The 18,412-nt window shown below is 42.8% G+C and overlaps 1 protein-coding gene across 1 annotated transcript in view; it reads right to left on the bottom strand.

Annotated features, from left to right (window-relative positions):
* Positions 1 to 18,412, bottom strand: part of LOC139052412 (valine--tRNA ligase, mitochondrial-like) — a gene marked incomplete at its 5' end in the record, with an annotated part of 290,547 nt that overhangs the window by 126,794 nt on the left and 145,341 nt on the right. Inside the window, 2 exons of the mRNA XM_070529506.1 lie at positions 2,986 to 3,111; positions 3,409 to 3,479. Of these exons, the coding sequence (XP_070385607.1) occupies positions 2,986 to 3,111; positions 3,409 to 3,479 (197 nt within the window). The remainder of the gene's footprint in view (positions 1 to 2,985; positions 3,112 to 3,408; positions 3,480 to 18,412) is intronic.

The raw sequence follows: 18,412 nt of genomic DNA, 5'->3' as shown, positions 1-18,412 counted from the left end.
TTATCAGTGAAACACTAACTGGACGTGAGCAGACACTGTCAAAAGCTGTGATGTTACAGCAAGCTGGTGCAAGAAGTTCAAGGCAGTGTCGCCACCGGTCTTTTTTGTTTCTGCATTTCTTGGCTTACCAAATCTCTTCCCATGGAAAGAGTTTTTTCTTTCTTTCCTTTATTTTTTTGCTATTGTGGAAGAGCAATTTACCAATGCAGTTCAAATACTTTTTCTCTTTAGTGTCCTTTTAAAGGGGCCTTGAAGAAATTTTTTAATGGTATCACTATTAAATTACATCACCTCACAAAACACCTGCAGCAAAATTAATTTGAATCCTTCAAGCACAAGCGAAGTTGGACGTAGTTATTGGATCAATCAGTGGCTTCCTCTCTCCTTTCATTGCCACTAGCATGCTGGAAGCTACACAGGGGAGAAAGCAAGGGGGCACTACAGAGCAACGCCTTGCCTGCCCCACCCGAAGGTTGCACGTGAGACGGCTCATGGTGGCTGTGCTACGCTTTTCATTCCAGAGGCCATGCGCAGCAGATGCTTTCCTGTGTTTAGCATTCCTGTATTTTTGAGGTCGCAGACATATATACTTTTCATTTATTTAACTCAAATGAGCAATAATTGTGTTACTGAGAAATGTAAAAATTTAAATTGTAAAATTGTAAGTTTGTAAAATGTTGTGGATCAAAGCTGCTTGCAATGACGCTGCAACAACAATGCAAAGAAGAGGGCAAGCGGTTTTTCACTGCTTTTGACACGAGAGTGTAAATTTCCTGCTGCATGCAGTGTAATAATATTTGACTGACATGTTTCCAGGAGCCTCATTAACAAATTAGCAACATTTTCTTACTATGTCCAAAAAGTGTTTCAGGGCCCCTAAACTGCTACCACTTCCCCATTTCATAGAAGATCTGGGACGGTGTGCAAGCATGTGCCAAATGGCTAGAATCTATGGGATGTCGTGCAAGCTAGAAAATTATCACTGACATAGCATAGACCAAAAAAAAAAAATATTAAAAACCAGGTGCTTTAAATCCCATACGAAAGAGCAAGATATCTATAGTAATACCTCGTGGATATTTTCCTGTACGCTTTGCCAGGTAAAACAGTCTCGAATTTCAATCCCATTTAGTTCCCATAGGGTCACATTTCCTAGCATCTTAGCCTCCCGCTTGTTACGCTTCCCTTCACGATTGTTACATCTAAAAACTGTGATGGCACACAACCTACCATATGGTGACTTTCCTGACTACCGTAAAAACCGGACTATAGGTCGGACCGGAATATAGGTCGATCCCCCAACTAACGAATTCTCAAAATGGAAAAAAAAAATTTTTCAATGGCAAAAGTACCGAAAGACATGACACCCTTACCGTGAAACAAATGCGACTCAGGGGGTTGCACAATGGTGACAGTATTTATTTAAATGCTGCTCGCATGTGCACCTGGCCAAGTTTTTAGCGGTATCGCGCGACCATCGACCCGCGTGCTAGTCAGCACCTTATTAACGGCTCTGAGCAGCGAAACAAACGATATACGCGCATGTGTACACATGCCCTTACTTTCGCTATTTCGCCGCTCCGTGCCGTGATGACAAGGTGCTGACAAACACGCGGGTCGATGGTCGCGCGGTACTGTTAAAAATTGGCAGGGTGTACAGTACACAGAAGGGCACGAAGTGCGCAAGCGCTACTCCGAATCAGAGCAACGCCTTTGATCAGAGTCGGATGACGAGTGCTTCTCGCTGCCCAGTCCATAGGCGCGTGCGATCTCTACCGCTTTCAAACGGATGCATTCGACAGTCACAGGCAGCGATCTTACACGCAGCTCTCGGACGGACTCCGCGACCTTGCCTTCCAGTTCTGCAGTCCGCTGCGATCCGGCACGAAATGACGTTTTCTTTTGGTTGCTGCAAGTTGTAATACGTTGCTTTTGCCTCCGCCACTACCGAATGCACTTTCGGATACTTCAAGTTCGCGCTGTGCCGCCAGGTTGCCGTGGGCTTCCTCGTACTCAATCGCCTTTTTCTTGAAGGCGACGGTGAATTGACGTCGGCTTCCGCTCATTTTGAAACAAAAATGAAAATGCAGCCATTAATTAATGTAACTTTGCGACAATGGAAACGCAAAATGCCAGTGCCACAACGTCGCCATTACGGAGGTCGCCATAGACGCCGCGCTGCTGCTGATGGCGATGGCGGCTGTTTACTTCATCCGCCCATTGTTGCAAGACTTCCGTAGTTTTTCCGCCAATGTCCGGTATATAAGTCGAGGGTCGACTTTTCGCGATGGTTTTTTGAAAAAAAGTTCGACCTATATTCCGGTTTTTACGGTACATCATGAAACCATATTTCTGGTATGACTGTGCAACATTGCTTTCAGAAGTTGGAGGGGCAAGGACAAGCACTTGCAGGGCAAAATGCCAGCAAAAACAATGAAACAATACATTGAAAATGCTGACGAGTCTGCCTAAGAAGTAGAGGATGCTCAAAGATGTTACGGCATGTATAGGAGCACATTTTTAAAAGGTGTAGATATATTTCTGACTCTTCCTTCTTTTTTGTGCATCGAAAAGATTCCTAGGCATCAAGCACCCCCAAAAAAACTACTGGCAAGCCTCACAGCAGCCTAAATATATTAATATAGTGATTGTCAGTCTCTAAGTTGTAATATACAGCCATCTAGTACCAATGCACTAAAATTCATCTTAGAACCACACGAACACATGCACACAAAAAAGTGCTGACACAGGATAAGAACAAGAATGACAGGACAACGTCCTGTCAACAGCACAGTCCATCATCCTGTCATTCTTGCTGTCATCCTGTTTCAATCCTGTTTTCCAATTTATATGCACCGACGGTCCCAAGTATGCATAATTTTGAAGCATCAGTAAAAAAGTACTGGTCATTTCGTGGTGTTCCCTTGGAATTCTTACATCAAGTTTTTTAATGTTCTCATTATTATTATTAACAGCAGACTTTACCTTAGTAAAGGGCAGCTGTCCGGTGAGTTCTTTGCCAAGCATGACCATGCGTGCCACCCAGAAGAACAGGATGTCTTGTCCAGTCTCCATCAGGGACAGCGGGTAGAAATTTCGCAGAGATCGAGTCTATAATAATTGCCAAAATTATGTATATACTTTGATGAAATGCCTAGTACCCCTAACATGAAAATACTGAAGCATTAAAATGCCGAACCTTGAAGAAAAGACTTAGCAGTTCATTTTTATCACACAAGATTTCCCTTTGGATGATGAATTTTTGAACAAGGCATACTTTTACGAGCACAGTGGTTTATCTAAAAAGGAAGTTGCATGACCAGGGGTTCTAGCAGCCCATTTTGGGAGCTTACAGTCAACATTTTATATGACCCATTCTCCTAGTACACCATTATGAGAGGTGCTTACGTTATTTGGCCAGCCAAACACGGAGAACGGGAAAAGAGCCGAAGAAAACCATGTATCCAGGACATCTTCATCTGAAGAAGAGAGAAAAAGAAGCTGTGAGCTAGACGTGAAGCTGTGGTGCAAAGCGTTCGTTAAAGTAATCGACAGTGGTCGAACTAGGGATTGCTGAGAGTGGAGGCAATGCTTCAAGGTGGGAACTTGTCTTCGTTAGGGCCTTTATGAAATGCCCTTCTCAATACACCAGCTCCAGCCTCAGACATGTCTTGTTCAACCACCACCGACTGCCTTCAAGTCACCATCTTCCCATGAAACTCTGTCTTGCTTGGTTTTAGTTAAACCCATGCAAGCCACACACCACATGGGACCTCAGCTCTCTATGGTAGGTTCTGTGGAATTCTTGCGGCACTCCTGGTGTTCCAAAGTTCTGGAGAGTAAGGGTAATGTTCCAATCCCTCTTCATAGTTTCTGAGCAATTAGCACACAACAGGAACCCAATATGTGGTACTTCTGATTAACTATACAAAACCCAAACATCATTCTACATTACTGAAGATTCAGATAACTAGGACCATCTTTATTTCTGGCCATAAAGAGTACAGTCATACCAAAAACATTGAAATTTTATTTGAGTTTTTAATGTAAAGCATTCTTTGCTTCCTTCTAGGCACTGTGCGGTAGGTAGGTAGGTTGCAGTCTTGTCTTTCTTTAATAAATAAAAAATTAATGAGTGACCTAGGTTGGAATTGAAGCACCGCCATCGAGCACAGCAGCCCAGTGCTCTAACCACTAGGCCATAATCGCACGGATACTTTTCTCGTTCCGAAGCCAGCTAGCGCTTTGAAACTTTTGACACTTGTATCCCATGCCACTTCATCTTCTTTCATTGTGACAGCTCGCACTTTGTGGCACTGTGCTAGACCGTACTGCCTTCAGGATCAGCCCACCGTCACCAGTACTTTCCTCGTAGCAGCTAACGCTACATAGAAAATGTGCAGCATTGTACTGCACTGATGAATGAATCAGGTTGATCATGTTTTACTATTTCTTTGCCGGAGTACAAATGCCACTGTCATTTTCACACAGATCACATGACATAGACATAGTATGTGTGCTTGTACTACATTTAGTCACAGACCAGGTCCCAAACCGTGCGTCTCTAGCTTATGTCTGTTAAATACCTATACAAAGCCCAACCATTGCTATGTATAATTTTGCACCAAATACTGTATTTGCACGATTCTAATGCGCATCTTTTTCTAATAAAAAGTGTGTTTATACACTTGCAAATAAAGTTTGCATGTGCATTACAATTGTAACTAATCCTAATAAAAACAAAAAACAAAATTGATTCTCACTAAAAATAAAAAGCTCAATGCAAGGTAGCTAGCCTCACTGCCATTGAACAGACGTTTGTTTATACTTTGGTTTGCGGTAGCCATTTTTCAGTTTGCTGTACGCCCGTCATAGTGCTTCTGCTCAGCCACCTTATGTCGAGGTAGTCCAGTGGCAGGATGGGGGAAAAATAAGAAGTTTGTTTGCCTTTGTATTTTACATAAGTACGTTTCAACATGGTATGTGTCAATTCAGGTTTCATTACTTGATGTGCGTGGTAGAATCAGCGCCAAGTTATTTTTTAATATATTTAGGCGGTAATGTAGCTGTGCATTACAATAAACGACGCGGTAGAATCATGCAAATACGGTATCCTGCCATTGCCATCATACGATCATCGTCAGCATGCGCAACAGTGCCGCTGTTATCACACACACGTACACTTGCACACACATGCAACTACTCGATTTACACGAACACATTGTCCCACCTGGAAACCCTTTGTGGAACTGCAAACAATGCTGGATAGCCAGCTACCTGCAAAATGCTTTGCATAACATCAATTTTCACAGTGAAACGGATCTGCACAATTCTTTAATTAAATAGTAATTATTTAGTAACCACTTTGATGATATATCGCACAACTGAACCTTCACTCCAGCATTTCAGAAACAGTGCTATGGCTTTTGCATTATGTTTCATGCACTTAAATTAGCATTTTGAGATCTCAAGCTCAGCATATTGAAAATTATGCATTGGGCTTCCTTGGGTTACATTCTGACCACACAGAGAGACCTGCGCACTTTGACAAAGGCTTGAAAGTGCACCGCAAATTGTGAATACCAGCACAATGTGCTATCGTAACTTACAGTCCAACCTTCTGGGAAAATTGTGCACTCTTTCAGTAGATATACTGAACATGATTAAAAAAGACAGCAACAAACACACACAAATCTCAAACTACCCTTTCTTTTTTGTTCTTCAAGCAGGTGAAGCGAGGAGAGAATGCAAGTCATTAATGATGCGTGAAATACAATCGCTTTGTGAAGCAACAAAATGTGTATTGTCTGCAGGTTTTTACATGCACATAGGTGTTACACATCAGCAGGAAGAAATGAAAAGAGAAGCTTTGAAGCAAGGTTTAGAAAGAAGCATGTTCTGTGTGTTTTATGCAGGTTCTGTTTAGCAAAAATGTGCTATTGAATGCAAACAGCTACACACCATAGACTGCCAATAGCTGCAAGTACCACTTAAAAGGGGAAATGGCACAAAATCTGTCGCTTTTTTTCTATTGCAACAGCAGTTCAAGAATCTTGTTAATTTCCTTGTACTTGTGCAACTTGAGTGAACAGAATTCCTATTCATATACTCGGGCATGCACAGACCCTTAATTTTCAGTGGCAGTGAACTTATAAGCCAGCTGTCAGCGAAATTGGTGACTGATAAGGAAGCCTTGCTAGATTGTGTGTTACTAGCCAAATAATGTTCGCTCCTTCCTTGATGCTATTCTGCCTTTTATTTTGCTCCTCGGTGCCATACATGATACCGTCTGTCACTACGAAATATCTAATTTGCTATATACACTGCCTTCCAAATCCAGCAAACTTAAAACTCAAGATGTTCACTGTTTATTAAAAAAAGATTGTTGATTTTGTTTTGTTGAGACAATGCGAAAAGGAACTATGCTCAGTACCCACAGTTGGAATGATGCGCGCCACAGACAGACTAAAATATTTGTCAGGTTTATTCATGAAATATTCTTGAAATGATGGTAGAAATTTCGGTTTCCGCTATATACTGGATGGGTGGCAGTGCTGCAGGTAGGTCCGTACAATTCAGAAGATGCGGAAAATCGGGTTCTGAAAAATCTGCCAGCAACTCTGTACTTTTTTTAACTAATTTTGCCCTAAACTTGATTCAAATGAAAAATTACCAAATTATTGGTCAATATGGCAATCATAAATAAGCTAGAAAAATAAGGCATTCCATCATAAATGACAAAAGATGGCAAGTATGGTGTCTATTTAGTGCCCACTTTTTCCACCATACCAAATCTTAACTTTTCCATGTTCGATGCGCTGTTGGCCTCCCAAGCTCATCTTGCAATCCGAAGTCACCAGAGGAGCATTTTGCACTGCACAGTGCATTCAGTGACTGTGCCCTGCCAAAATGCACTGTCAAAATTGCGGATTAAGCCTAACTTCCACTTAACAACCTAAGAGATCCACAAATGAAGCTGTGCAATTTTTATCTCATACCCTGTGCAACGTGATCAGCATGCATAGAACAGCAACTTTACATCCATGTGCAAGCAGATGCATCCCCAAACTCATTCCTATCCTTGTCAACCGTGCGCACCTCAATAAACATTGCACATGGCGTCAAAAGTACAAGACACCAAAAGCCTTGATCATTTCACATGACTCAGCATCGACACAGCAAAGTATGTGCTAAAACGCTGCAGTGCAGGCACACCTGCGGCTTTCAACCACAGTTGTAGACAGGCAAAGGCAGGGCAGCGCAAAAACGGGCAAGAAATGAAATACTCGCAAGCTTCTTGCTATTTAAAATGTCTCATTAGGTCAATGCTTGAGAAACTGCCATTCTGGGATCTGTTTCACTGTTTTTTTTTATTCATCATCACCACCTTAATTTATGTCCACTGCAGGACGAAGGGCTCACCCAGCAATCTCCAATTACAGCTGTCTTGCATCAGCTGATTTCATCCTATGCCTGCAAATTTTCTATTTCATCGCACAATTTAATCCTTTGACACCCTTGATTGCACTTTCCCTCCCTTGGCACGCACGCTGTAATCCTAATAGGCCACCAGCTATTTGCCTTACACATTCATACCCTGCCCAACTACATTTCCTCCTCTTAGCTTAAGGGGGTATGGTAAGGTAAACAGACCAAAACAAACGATATTTTCATTTCCTTACTGAAAAATAATACACACTGTGCACAGCAAAACTATGCAGTGGCCAGTGCAGAGGAGCGCTCAAAGCCATTTAAAAATGGCACCAAGAGCCGGACCTCCTGATAATTAAAAATGACAAATGCAAGGGTTTGTTTACATGTTGTTTTCCACCAAAAAAAACGATATTTCTTTATTTCATTGCCAAAAATTAATGCACACGGTGCAGAGCAAAACCTTGGAGTGGCGAGCGTGCAGGAGCGCTCGAAGCCATTTAAATATGGCACCAAGAACCGGGCCTCCTGGTATTTAAGAATGACGAATGCAAGGGTTTGTTCATGTTTCCACCAAAAAAACGATTTTTTTTATTGATTTTTTGCTAGAAATTAACGCACACTGTGCGGAGCAAAACCTTGGAGTGGCGAGCGCGCAGGAGCGCTCAAAGCAATAAAAAAAGGGCTCCAAAAACTGGGCCCCCTTGTATTTTAAATACACATAAAACTGTGTTTTTCTCAAAATCACTCTTTCGAAAATTTTCGAAACTTGGTGGACCGTTTCTGGAAAACTATCCAACCGATTACACTTAAATTTTCTCAGATTATACTGAAATTCCTTGCTAATAGTTTGAAGCTAAAACTTTGCAATACTGTTTGGGTTACAATTGTGAATAAAAAATTAATTGGAGTCTCTCTTATGGTACGTGACAAGTGGGGGCACTATATTTTTTTTCTTGTGATATGAATGTAGGCACCCAATTTTTTTTTTTTTTAAGGTGTGGATTAAAGCCACTGTCATGTGGAATTATTGTGCAAAATTTCATGGTCATACAAATATTTTTTTTCCGAGAAAAGTTGCATTTAATTTTACACCCCAGCCTAAAATTTGGTTCTCAAACACACAAAAAAATAAAAAAACGGCTGCAGTGACAAAATTGCACCAAGTGGAGGCCAAAAGCATTCTTATTCAACTTGCAAGATTTCACAATAAAATATGAAACAGTTATTGAGACATAAAGCTGAAACCAAGATGACCCATTTGCCTCTATCATACCCCCTTAACTCTTAGAAATAAAAGAATTTTTAGAACCAGAAGAAACTAGAGCAGGTCCTACTTTTATATAATCAATGGATGTAAACTAGTCCACCTTCCAGACTTGAAAGACCCCTCACCAGGTTTGGGCATTGAAAGCAAACAAGCAACACACCAGCAATTGTGTCTGCAGGGTATCAAACTGTTCCATGGTGCAAGAACAGCTCAGCTTTCAAACAAAAATCTGTGCGCCCTTCCTTTCAAGGGAGGCCCAGTGCCTGCTCGAGAATCGAGGTCGCTTGCCTAAATGCCTCTACATTAGGGGTGTGCGAATATTAAAAATTTCAAATAGAAATCGAATATGAATACTCAGCTTCATATATCAAATCGAATATCAAATAATGATATGCACGTGCATTTAATAGCAAGTTGGGTCAATTTAATAATATTTGGGGTTTTACGTGCCAAAACCACTTTCTGATTATGAGGCACGCCGTAGTGGAGGACTCCGGAAATTTTGACCACCTGGGGTTCTTTAACGTGCACCTAAATCTAAGCACACGGGTGTTTTCGCATATCGCCCCCATCGAAATGCGGCCGCAGTGGCCGGGATTCGATCCCGCGACCTCGTGCTCAGCAAGTTGGGTTAATTTGTTATGTTGGAACACTGCAATTACATTGTCAATGTTAATAAACCAGACTAATAAGTCATAATACTAAAGCAGTATGTATATGGCTCATGTTAACTTGGAAAATTTAGTAAGTTCCACTAACTGTCACCAGCCTGTGCCTTAATATACCGCATAATATGCCCGTAAACTCGTAGGCATTTGACCTTGTGCCAGTTGTCACCATCACACTTGCTGTCACACAATAAGCTCAGAATTGCGGGTGGCACTGCAAAAAATAAATAAATAAATAAATAAATAAATAAATAAAGGGAAAAAAGAAAAAAAAGTACACCCTTGTTGTTTGCAAACCCATGTCCCTTGCTACTAAGCGGCTGGCTTTCCCACACAGTTTAAACATTTAGTAGCTAAGTATGCTCTGTAGGCGAAATTTCGCTAGCAGCATGAAACTTGGAAAATTCAGCACTAAATTGCCCCAATATTCCAGACTAGATAGAAACAAATGCTAAGACCTGTTTTTGCTCCCGCACAGCCAGCAACATATTCTATTTCATTCGAATATTTGTATCAAACCGAATACTGGAACATTTTTAAATATATATTTTTCAAATTGAATACGAATATTAAAAAATACAATATTCGAGAATATTCTAACTGTTCAAATAATCGCACACATCTAGTCTACATTTAAGACACACTGCCTGCAAAATTATTTTTCAGGCCACCATATTTGCTCTAGATCTATTCTCATAATGTCATAGAACACAGAGCAAAAGTAATTATGGTAATTAATGCACACAATTCCAAGTTACCAGTCAGAGAAATAAAAAAATACAAGCAAAATGAGAGTTATTCTCAACTTCAATTTTCGGGGCTCTAGGGGCCACCACTTCACTCTCCCAGTACATCATAATGTGGCGCCAATAGCAGCAGGGCATTAGTGGAAGTCAGTGCACCATGGTCACAAAGTACCTAGTATTACGGTAAAACCTCATTAAGGAAGTAGTACCATGGGAGACATCTTGCGAGTAGTTTTAATTCCACCACCAGGCGACCCCACTCTCTCATGACCAAAACAAAGCCCTCTGCCAATTCAGCAGAGGCGTGGTGAAGGGGATGCACTTTGGTTGAGAAAACTGTCTCCCCCACCCCACCCCTTATGTTTTTGTGAGCGATGAGTGCTGTCTTGGTGTGTTATCGTCGTTTTGTTAAATGCACAGTGTCAACAGGCATACAATGGAACAATGGCATGACTGGTTCCTTTTCATTGTGAAGCAGCTGCTGGTTGCCTGCATCGATTAGAGTCTATTTTGTTGTAAAAATAGCATGAGGTAAAACACACAAAAGAGAAGCACTTTCGTCCATCCACCCAGACTGCATCCATGACAACCAGAAATGCCCAGAGCAGACCACTATGTTCCTCTCTTCCTATTCCCATCTTTAGGGCTGCATTCCTGACCGTCACGGTGCACAAGTATTAGTGCACAATAGACAATCCGTCCTTGCTTCGTGCAATGTGCACCCAGCCCTCCTTACTGCGACCTAGCCCAGCAACAAGTAGTCAGCAGCAGCACGCAAGATGAAGGGGTGCAATGGGAGCTCGTGTTGGAGAGGTCTAAAACATTCGCAACTGAGGTAAAATGTTCTGACCCGTCCCAGTCGGAGGAACAGTGAACTTCTTGGTTCATCACATTTATTCCGTCCATGTAGGTGGCACTAGGCGACAATTTTCTCTGCAAGATGAAAATAATATAAATTTCTGCTTTCCTGCAGTGATTCATGTGTATAAAAATAGAGAGGGACCATGCCTGTTGGTTTTTGAGCGATGCATGCTAAGGTTTCAGCACAGTTCAAAGGCTATGTTGACGTTATTTATAATCACAGTGAAAAAAAAAACAGACAGAAAGTTCATACATTTGCTGTGACGTTACCATTCGCTTTATTGGAAAAGTATACGTTGAGATTTTAAATTCAGGCTTCTAGTTTCTTAATATAAAACCTCAGACTAATGCCTTTAGTAGCTTCCCAGAAAAATGAGCACAAATATGATCCACTATTAGGAATGCATTGCCTAATAACGATTGCATTATCAAGAAAAGTATTAAACACACATGAAAGAAACTTTCCTTCTAAGTGGAAATTATTTAAGCTATACAGTCTCCAAAGTTCAGCTTTTTTTTTTTTTAACAAATAGTTGCACAGCTGTTTAAATGCAAGTTGCAAAACAATCGACCCTGGATATATTGAACTTGAAGGGGATCATGAAATAGTTCGACATATTGATAATTCAAAATATATGCCTATCTGAAGCTCATATGAGACCTCCGCATGTCTCAGACAGTTTTCAGAGATTGTGAAAAGCATGAACCTAATGATTTGCTTGAACCTAACGAACGCTGCTATCATTGTGTTTTAAGTGTAGCCTGTTTTCGTGGACACTGGTTCGCCCAATAAAAGTTAGTCTCGTCATTCACAATATTGCTACTGTGTTCTTTACCGTCACTACTATGTGACAACATGTACCTGCTTAAAACATACTATAATGGTTGAAGTGTAGTTGCGATGAGTCCGCGACCCAGTCTCCATTGAGTATTGGCTGACCACTTAAGCCATAGTGGCTCGTCATATGACTACCGGTTAGTAGGTACCATGACCATTCTTCTTTGCTAAGTTTAACTGCGCTGTCTTAGCTCACGGTGTCTCCAATGGCCATCCTGCGCCGGAAAGGATCTTCTGCCTTTTTTGAAAGTACAGAGATCAGTCGACCAATAATTTCTGCTTCTGCGAGAGGTGCAGCACCACCTATAGAGAGATAAGCAGCAGAAATGCATGGAGGCGAGGTGGCAGATTCAGCAAGGAATATAACCACTGACAGGCGTGCCAATATGACTTATCGCTTTTCAACTTTCTCAGCATTTTCAACTACGTATCTGCTCGGCAGCACACGTGGTGCTGTGCGTAGTGCCATTGGAAGCCTACTGCACACTTTTAATAGGCCATAACCCAAAAGCACCACCATTCTCTGCCACTACTTTGCGGGGCCGCTTCAAGTGCATGTCACTTGCAGTTATGAAAGCAGCCCGTCATCAGCGCATTGGATCAAAAAGATACGCGCCACACCCGTGCATGGCCAGAAGCGGCACGGCACTGGCCAGAAGCGGCACGCCAGAAACACCGTCAGCTGTATATATGGACAAGTCTAGTGTCGAGTCATGCGAAATCTCTCGAAAGAGAAACAATCCCTGAAAGTGATTGCCTGAGAGTACTGCCCCAGCAAGCGTTTTGGCACGGTGATGGCATGCGCTTAGTAGGTGATCACCTGCATGCAAATCGCACAGGATGATCGGCACCACGCGGCATCACGTACCACTTTTTAATGGAGAGGCGCCGGTTTTGCTGAGCACAGTCAAACCCACTTATAACTATATTAATCTGAACAATATATCACTTATAACATTGAGAAGCTACTGCACTGTCAACTTCTCTGTTTTCTATGGTGAAATAACCTGCTTACTACTATGCTCCCTACCACATTATTGGTTATGATGAAGTCTGGCTACAGGGTATCCGTGCCGAAAGGTAATGGAATGTTAAATCCTTGAAAAGAAAAAGGAAAAAGAGAAATTCGAATTGCTGAATGCCACCGCGTGCTGTTTTCCAGTCTTCTCCACATTGCCAGGGTCACACACCTCTCTCCCGTCGCCCTTCCACCCCTCCAAACACAAATTCGCTGTGCCCAAAGCTCTACGCCGCGCTGCCCTCCGAAACATGACTGAAATGCGCCAACTTCACTGACAGCATTGGGCTATGTTAGGCATTGCTCCCAGATTGCTCACTGGACCCTTATGCTGCACAGCTCTGCCAACGGATTCAGCCGCTCATGCTCGTCTTTGCTGGCTCCGTCGAAATCGTTCCTGGAAACATAGTTTTTCAGCATCATAATTTCTTTCTCTATGGCCTTGTTTGACTTGCTGCCGAAACGGAAGATAGCTGATCCCCCCGCTGATCATCGGCAATGCACGACATTGCCGGTGAAAAAAAGCACAATGCTATAGATTTGAAACGACGTGCCTCTAACCGATGAGGCGATCATCATGAATGTGCTTATGTCAGAGAGCGATGACGGAAGCTATGACATGATAGGGCAGGCTACATCAACATTGTCCTGAGGCCCCCGTGGATGATTCAGTCCCCCCAGCAGGGCTTCATTTTCACGAGGGACCTTGCGCTACACTATGTGGAACATGTGGATGCCTTGGAGAAGGATGTCGGCAAGCTTCACGTAAAGCAAGCAAAGCTGATGGGCATGAGGTTTTTTTCGTGCAAGCCAGCGAGAAATACGTGGCGACATGCTTGCGGCAATCTAGCCCTAGCATTTCTTCTGGATTTCTCAAGCCGAGAGGCTACCATGGCAACATCCTCGCATATTTTAATGGGCATCTTTTGAGGTCACCAAAGCAATGCCTCAATGGAATTGACATATCACTTGCTGCCCGTGACCCTGCTTTGCAGTTACAGCAGTGCCCTTCTTGAACGCTGACAGCTGCAGCTTGTTACAGGCAAGTGAAGCGTGCAGTAAGCACAGTTAAACAGTTAAACGAGTTGACACAATCAGCAGCCAGTTGGAGGTAGGTGGTGGGGAGGGGCACACTGGCCTTCTCGCCATTATGGCTTTATCACAACAGTTCTGCCATCCCCCATTTTGATTTTTTTCATGCAACTAGGTTATAACAATTATAACAATGGACTTTTCGTGGCCTTTGAATACTGTCATAGGTGGGTTCGACTGCAGTAGATCACTACAAACGTGCACTTATGCATAGGGGAAAGCTGCACAAGTCGTTCATACAGCTGCCATTTCTGCCACCATGTTCCATGCCAAAGTTTCGAAGTGCCCCTTTGGTATTTTGGCGATGCACCACCATGGTGCATCGCCTCTGCGATGCACCATGGCAAAAGAGTTGATTTTTTTTTGTGTGTGTCGCTTTGAAAAGAAAAAGAGAAAAAACCTAGTAGCACATATTTTGGCCGACTTTACAGCAGCATCGCATTTATTTTTTTGTTGGTGGCAGTGGTGCACTTCGGGAGACGCAAATTTGTACTTGGCGGTTAGTACATACTAGTGTCTAGTGTGTAGTTATGCCGCATTCCCGTCAAGTACATATTAACGAGGTTTCCCTGCAGTAGTTTATTAGGCAGAAGGAGGTAGGAAATGAAGAGCTGAGAGCATCGTAACTGTCTCCCTGCTCAGTGGATGCTTGAATTCTTTAGTGGCCATGAGAAAGATCAAGGTGAAGAGAAAAGATAGGGGAGAGGCCTGCTCAGCTTGTTGATGACCTTCCCATGTCCTCTGCCATTAAGGTAGTGTATGATGTTATCACGAAGGCCATTGCGTCATTGCTATGGTTACAATGGCTTCCACGAGGTGGCTGTTGGCGCACTATGTGCTCAGCATGATGATGCATCATTTCCATGGTTGCAGCACCTTGCCTGTAGCTGTGTGATAATTAAGTGATACTTAAACTTAGGGCTCTGCAAATACTTGAATATTCCACTACGAATCAAATAGTGAACATCTGAATAATTCAATTTGCAAATCAGATATCTAATATTTATATTCTCGAATATTCAATTTTTCGAATATTGGTACCTTCGGTGAATGATTATGCCATGGTCGGAGCCTTGCCCGGCCTCGGCAACTCTGCTGCTTCGGTGGCAGAGCTAATTGGCAGCATCAATCAGGAGGGCGGAAAAGTAAATCCGCTTCCTTTGCGCTTCCTCCAATATCAGCGTATACTCACGTGCGCCGATCAAAGACACTGTGCCCTTTTGCCCCTCCTCTCAACTCCTCTTCCCTTGTCCTCCCCATGTAACACCCTCACCTTCGACCGTCTCCGAGTGCGCATGCCGGCACTGCGCCAGCTTCGCCCGTTACATGAAGTTTCACGTTTTGTTATCTGCTGTTATCGCGAAGCATGCGCTGCTGTGCGTTGACCGGGGCAGACAGTTTCGTGGTCCTCGATAGCTGTGTGCTTGGGCTCCGATGTTTGATCCGTTTCACAACTCGCACAGCTCGTGCATCATGCAGTGGTGCACGAATACCTCAAAAACAAGCCCTGCAAGGTTCTTCCGGGTGCCTAAAGACAACAGGTGAGCGCGCAGACCCAAAGACGTAAGACGCAGGTACACGAACACTGCCCTCTGCATGCGAGTTCTCCACGAGTCTCAGGACGTCGTTGCGCCTTGATTGTGCTACACTTCCCTCTTTGCCGACAGAGAAAGCTGACAAATAGATGTTCCTCCTCATTGTCACCGGGTCTATGACTTGTTTTCCTGTGCCAAGTCTCATTCTGCAACTGCACCAAATCGCCCTGCTTTCCATTCTGCCCTCAGTGCTTTTTGGGTGTGTGACCATTCTACAAACGTACTAAGAGCTGAAAAATTACTGTTCCGTGTTTGTGAATTATCTCAGTAATCACCGATAGAAAAACCACGTGAACAACCTTCATGTGTAGGCATGATGCAATTTTTTTCCTTCTGGAAAGCATGAGCATAGCAAGTGTCCTAAATGCAGATTTTTTACAGTTCGTGCTTAATACACAAAGGAGTGCCCAGGAGGTACGACTTAATTTTGCTGCTAAGCATTGCATTCGGGATGTAAGAAAAGCTGTGTTGTTGGCTTACTTTACCTGGTCTTTAATTGAGGAATAAGGCTTTATGCGAATGTTTTCTATGTGCTGCTGCAAAAGCTGACTACCTTCTGTTCCCCCTTGCCACCGTTACTCAAGTTGTGGGAAAGTGCAAAATAATGTAATAATTTGTATTTACGTTTTTACTGCAATGTTTTTTTGTTCTGCCATGTCTGCTTTTTCATTTTGTTCAGTAGTAATAAACATGTAATGCGTTTCATATACCTTTGTGCAGGTATATAAGCAAGTTTTTTTTTTTTTGGTATGGCTGTCAATAAAACAATCTCATAATTTTATTCCATTTTTCAGGTATTTTGAGTGTCATTGTTATTGCCATAATCAGTGAATTTTCCTTTTCATTAGTTCTCATAACTATGTCATACACATCGTCCAGTTTTGTGCAATATCTCAGTGAGTATATCAGAAGCTCTCAGTGCACACATCAGAAGCTCTTCTATACTTTGGTCTTTAGGGCATTATGTAAATATCTTTTTTTTTATAAGTGTGCACAAGAAACGGCCTTAGTGTTTTCTTGAGTTTTATTTATTTTTTATTTCACTGTCTGTGAACTTTTGTGTTGTTTAGTAGTCATGTACATGTCATGCAATTTTCACTTTTGTTCATTTTCTGAGCGTGTATCATACTAAGTTATGCGAAAATCTTTTTTTTCGGAAACGGAAGTCAATAAAACGAGGCCAAAGATCTGTTGTGTTGGAAGTGGTATTTATATATGTTCTGGCATATGCTGGCATACTCAAAATATGGACAAGACTGCGTGCATGCAAACACATAAGGAAACCACGGCACACCCTGTGCCAGTTCACAATGCCAATGCCTGGTGTAACGTGCGCGATGAAATAAAATATGCGCCACGGACAGGCAAAATAAAGCAAAAGTAAAGGTGCCCGGGACACGAGGAAGGGTGGAAAGGGTGTGGAACAGGTCGTCATAATAAAAACAAAAAGAAAAAAAACAAAGAGCGCTAGGGGAGGAGGCACTGCGCGGCTGCTGTTCCTGTTGCCATGACAACGTAAACAATTGTGTGCTCCGCCATTTTACCAAAGTACCGCCCTCCTGCTAGGCCCGTAACTGAAGAAGTCAGTTGGCGCTAGCATCGAAACAGCGTCTGCTTAAAAACAGCCAATGGCAGCCATTGACAGATTGACCCCTGGGGCCTTGCTGCATGCAGCGTTCCCACAGCACACAATGTTTTTCAGTACAACGTTCGAACAGGTCGGCCAGACTGACCTCACTGGTTGACAATATGCGAGCAGAGGGAACAACAAAAGCAGTGTGTGTGTGTGGCAAGCACAGGAGCACGAGTGAAGATCAGGCCAATTAGCCACCGAAAGGTCGGCTGATCGCATCGAATACACAAGTTCAGTGCTCATGCACGCAAATTTGTGCAGTTCGGAGCTTTCTACCCATATGCGAGCACACAGGCCAACTTGGCATGCACGCTCGCTGTAGTTGCCAGCTGGTTGACCACAAACCTGAATGCCACTTCAATGGCCATCAATATAACCCGTACACACAACCTCACAGCCAATCACTGATGAGCCATCTGCAGGAACTAATGTGACAAGCTTTCTGCGACAGACTGCGGTCCGTTATCACAATGGTAGGCGGCAAATTTTCATCACAGCCACACCATATGGTACACTAACTCATTAGGCTTAATTAGATTAGTTAGGCTTAATTAGGCTTAATTAGCCTATACTTGAGGAGGGAACAGAAGAAACTGGTACATAAGAAGTTGATCAATGAGTTAGCGGAAAGAGGGAAAATAGAGTGGAGAAAAGAGGAATACAGTATAGGAATATGGCATAGGTTCTAGGAATAGCAGGGGAGACTTATTAGCAGAGTTTGCAGAACCGAATATCAGATAATGAATACCTTCTTCCGCAAGCGGGATAACCGAAGGTGGACACGGAGGAGCCCGAATGGTGAGACTAGAAATGAAATACCTTATATTCTGCGCTAACCTTGGCATCCTACAAGATGTGGACGTGCGCTGCAAGTTGCACTGCAGTGACCATACGATGGTAAGATCTCGAATTAGCCTAGACTTGAGGAGGGAACGGAAGAAACTGGTACATAAGACGCTGAACAATGAGTTAGCAGTAAGAGGAAAAATAGAAGAATTCCGGATAAAGCTATGGAAAAGGTATTGGGCTTTAACACAGAAGAGGACCTTAGTCTTGAAGCAATGAACGACAATCTTATGGGCATCATTAAGGAGTGTGCAATAGCAGTCGGTGGTAACTTCGTTAGACAAGATACCAGTAAGCTATCGCAGGAGACGAAATATCTTATTAAGAAACGCCAACGTATGAAAGCCTCTAACCCTACAGCTAGAATAGAACTGGCAGAACATTCCAAGTTAATCAACAAGCAAAAGATAGCTG

The sequence above is a fragment of the Dermacentor albipictus genome, unplaced genomic scaffold (assembly GCF_038994185.2).
Source record: "Dermacentor albipictus isolate Rhodes 1998 colony unplaced genomic scaffold, USDA_Dalb.pri_finalv2 scaffold_22, whole genome shotgun sequence".
In the NCBI taxonomy this organism is placed as follows: domain Eukaryota; kingdom Metazoa; phylum Arthropoda; class Arachnida; order Ixodida; family Ixodidae; genus Dermacentor; species Dermacentor albipictus.
This window is presented reverse-complemented; position numbering and strand designations above follow the sequence as displayed.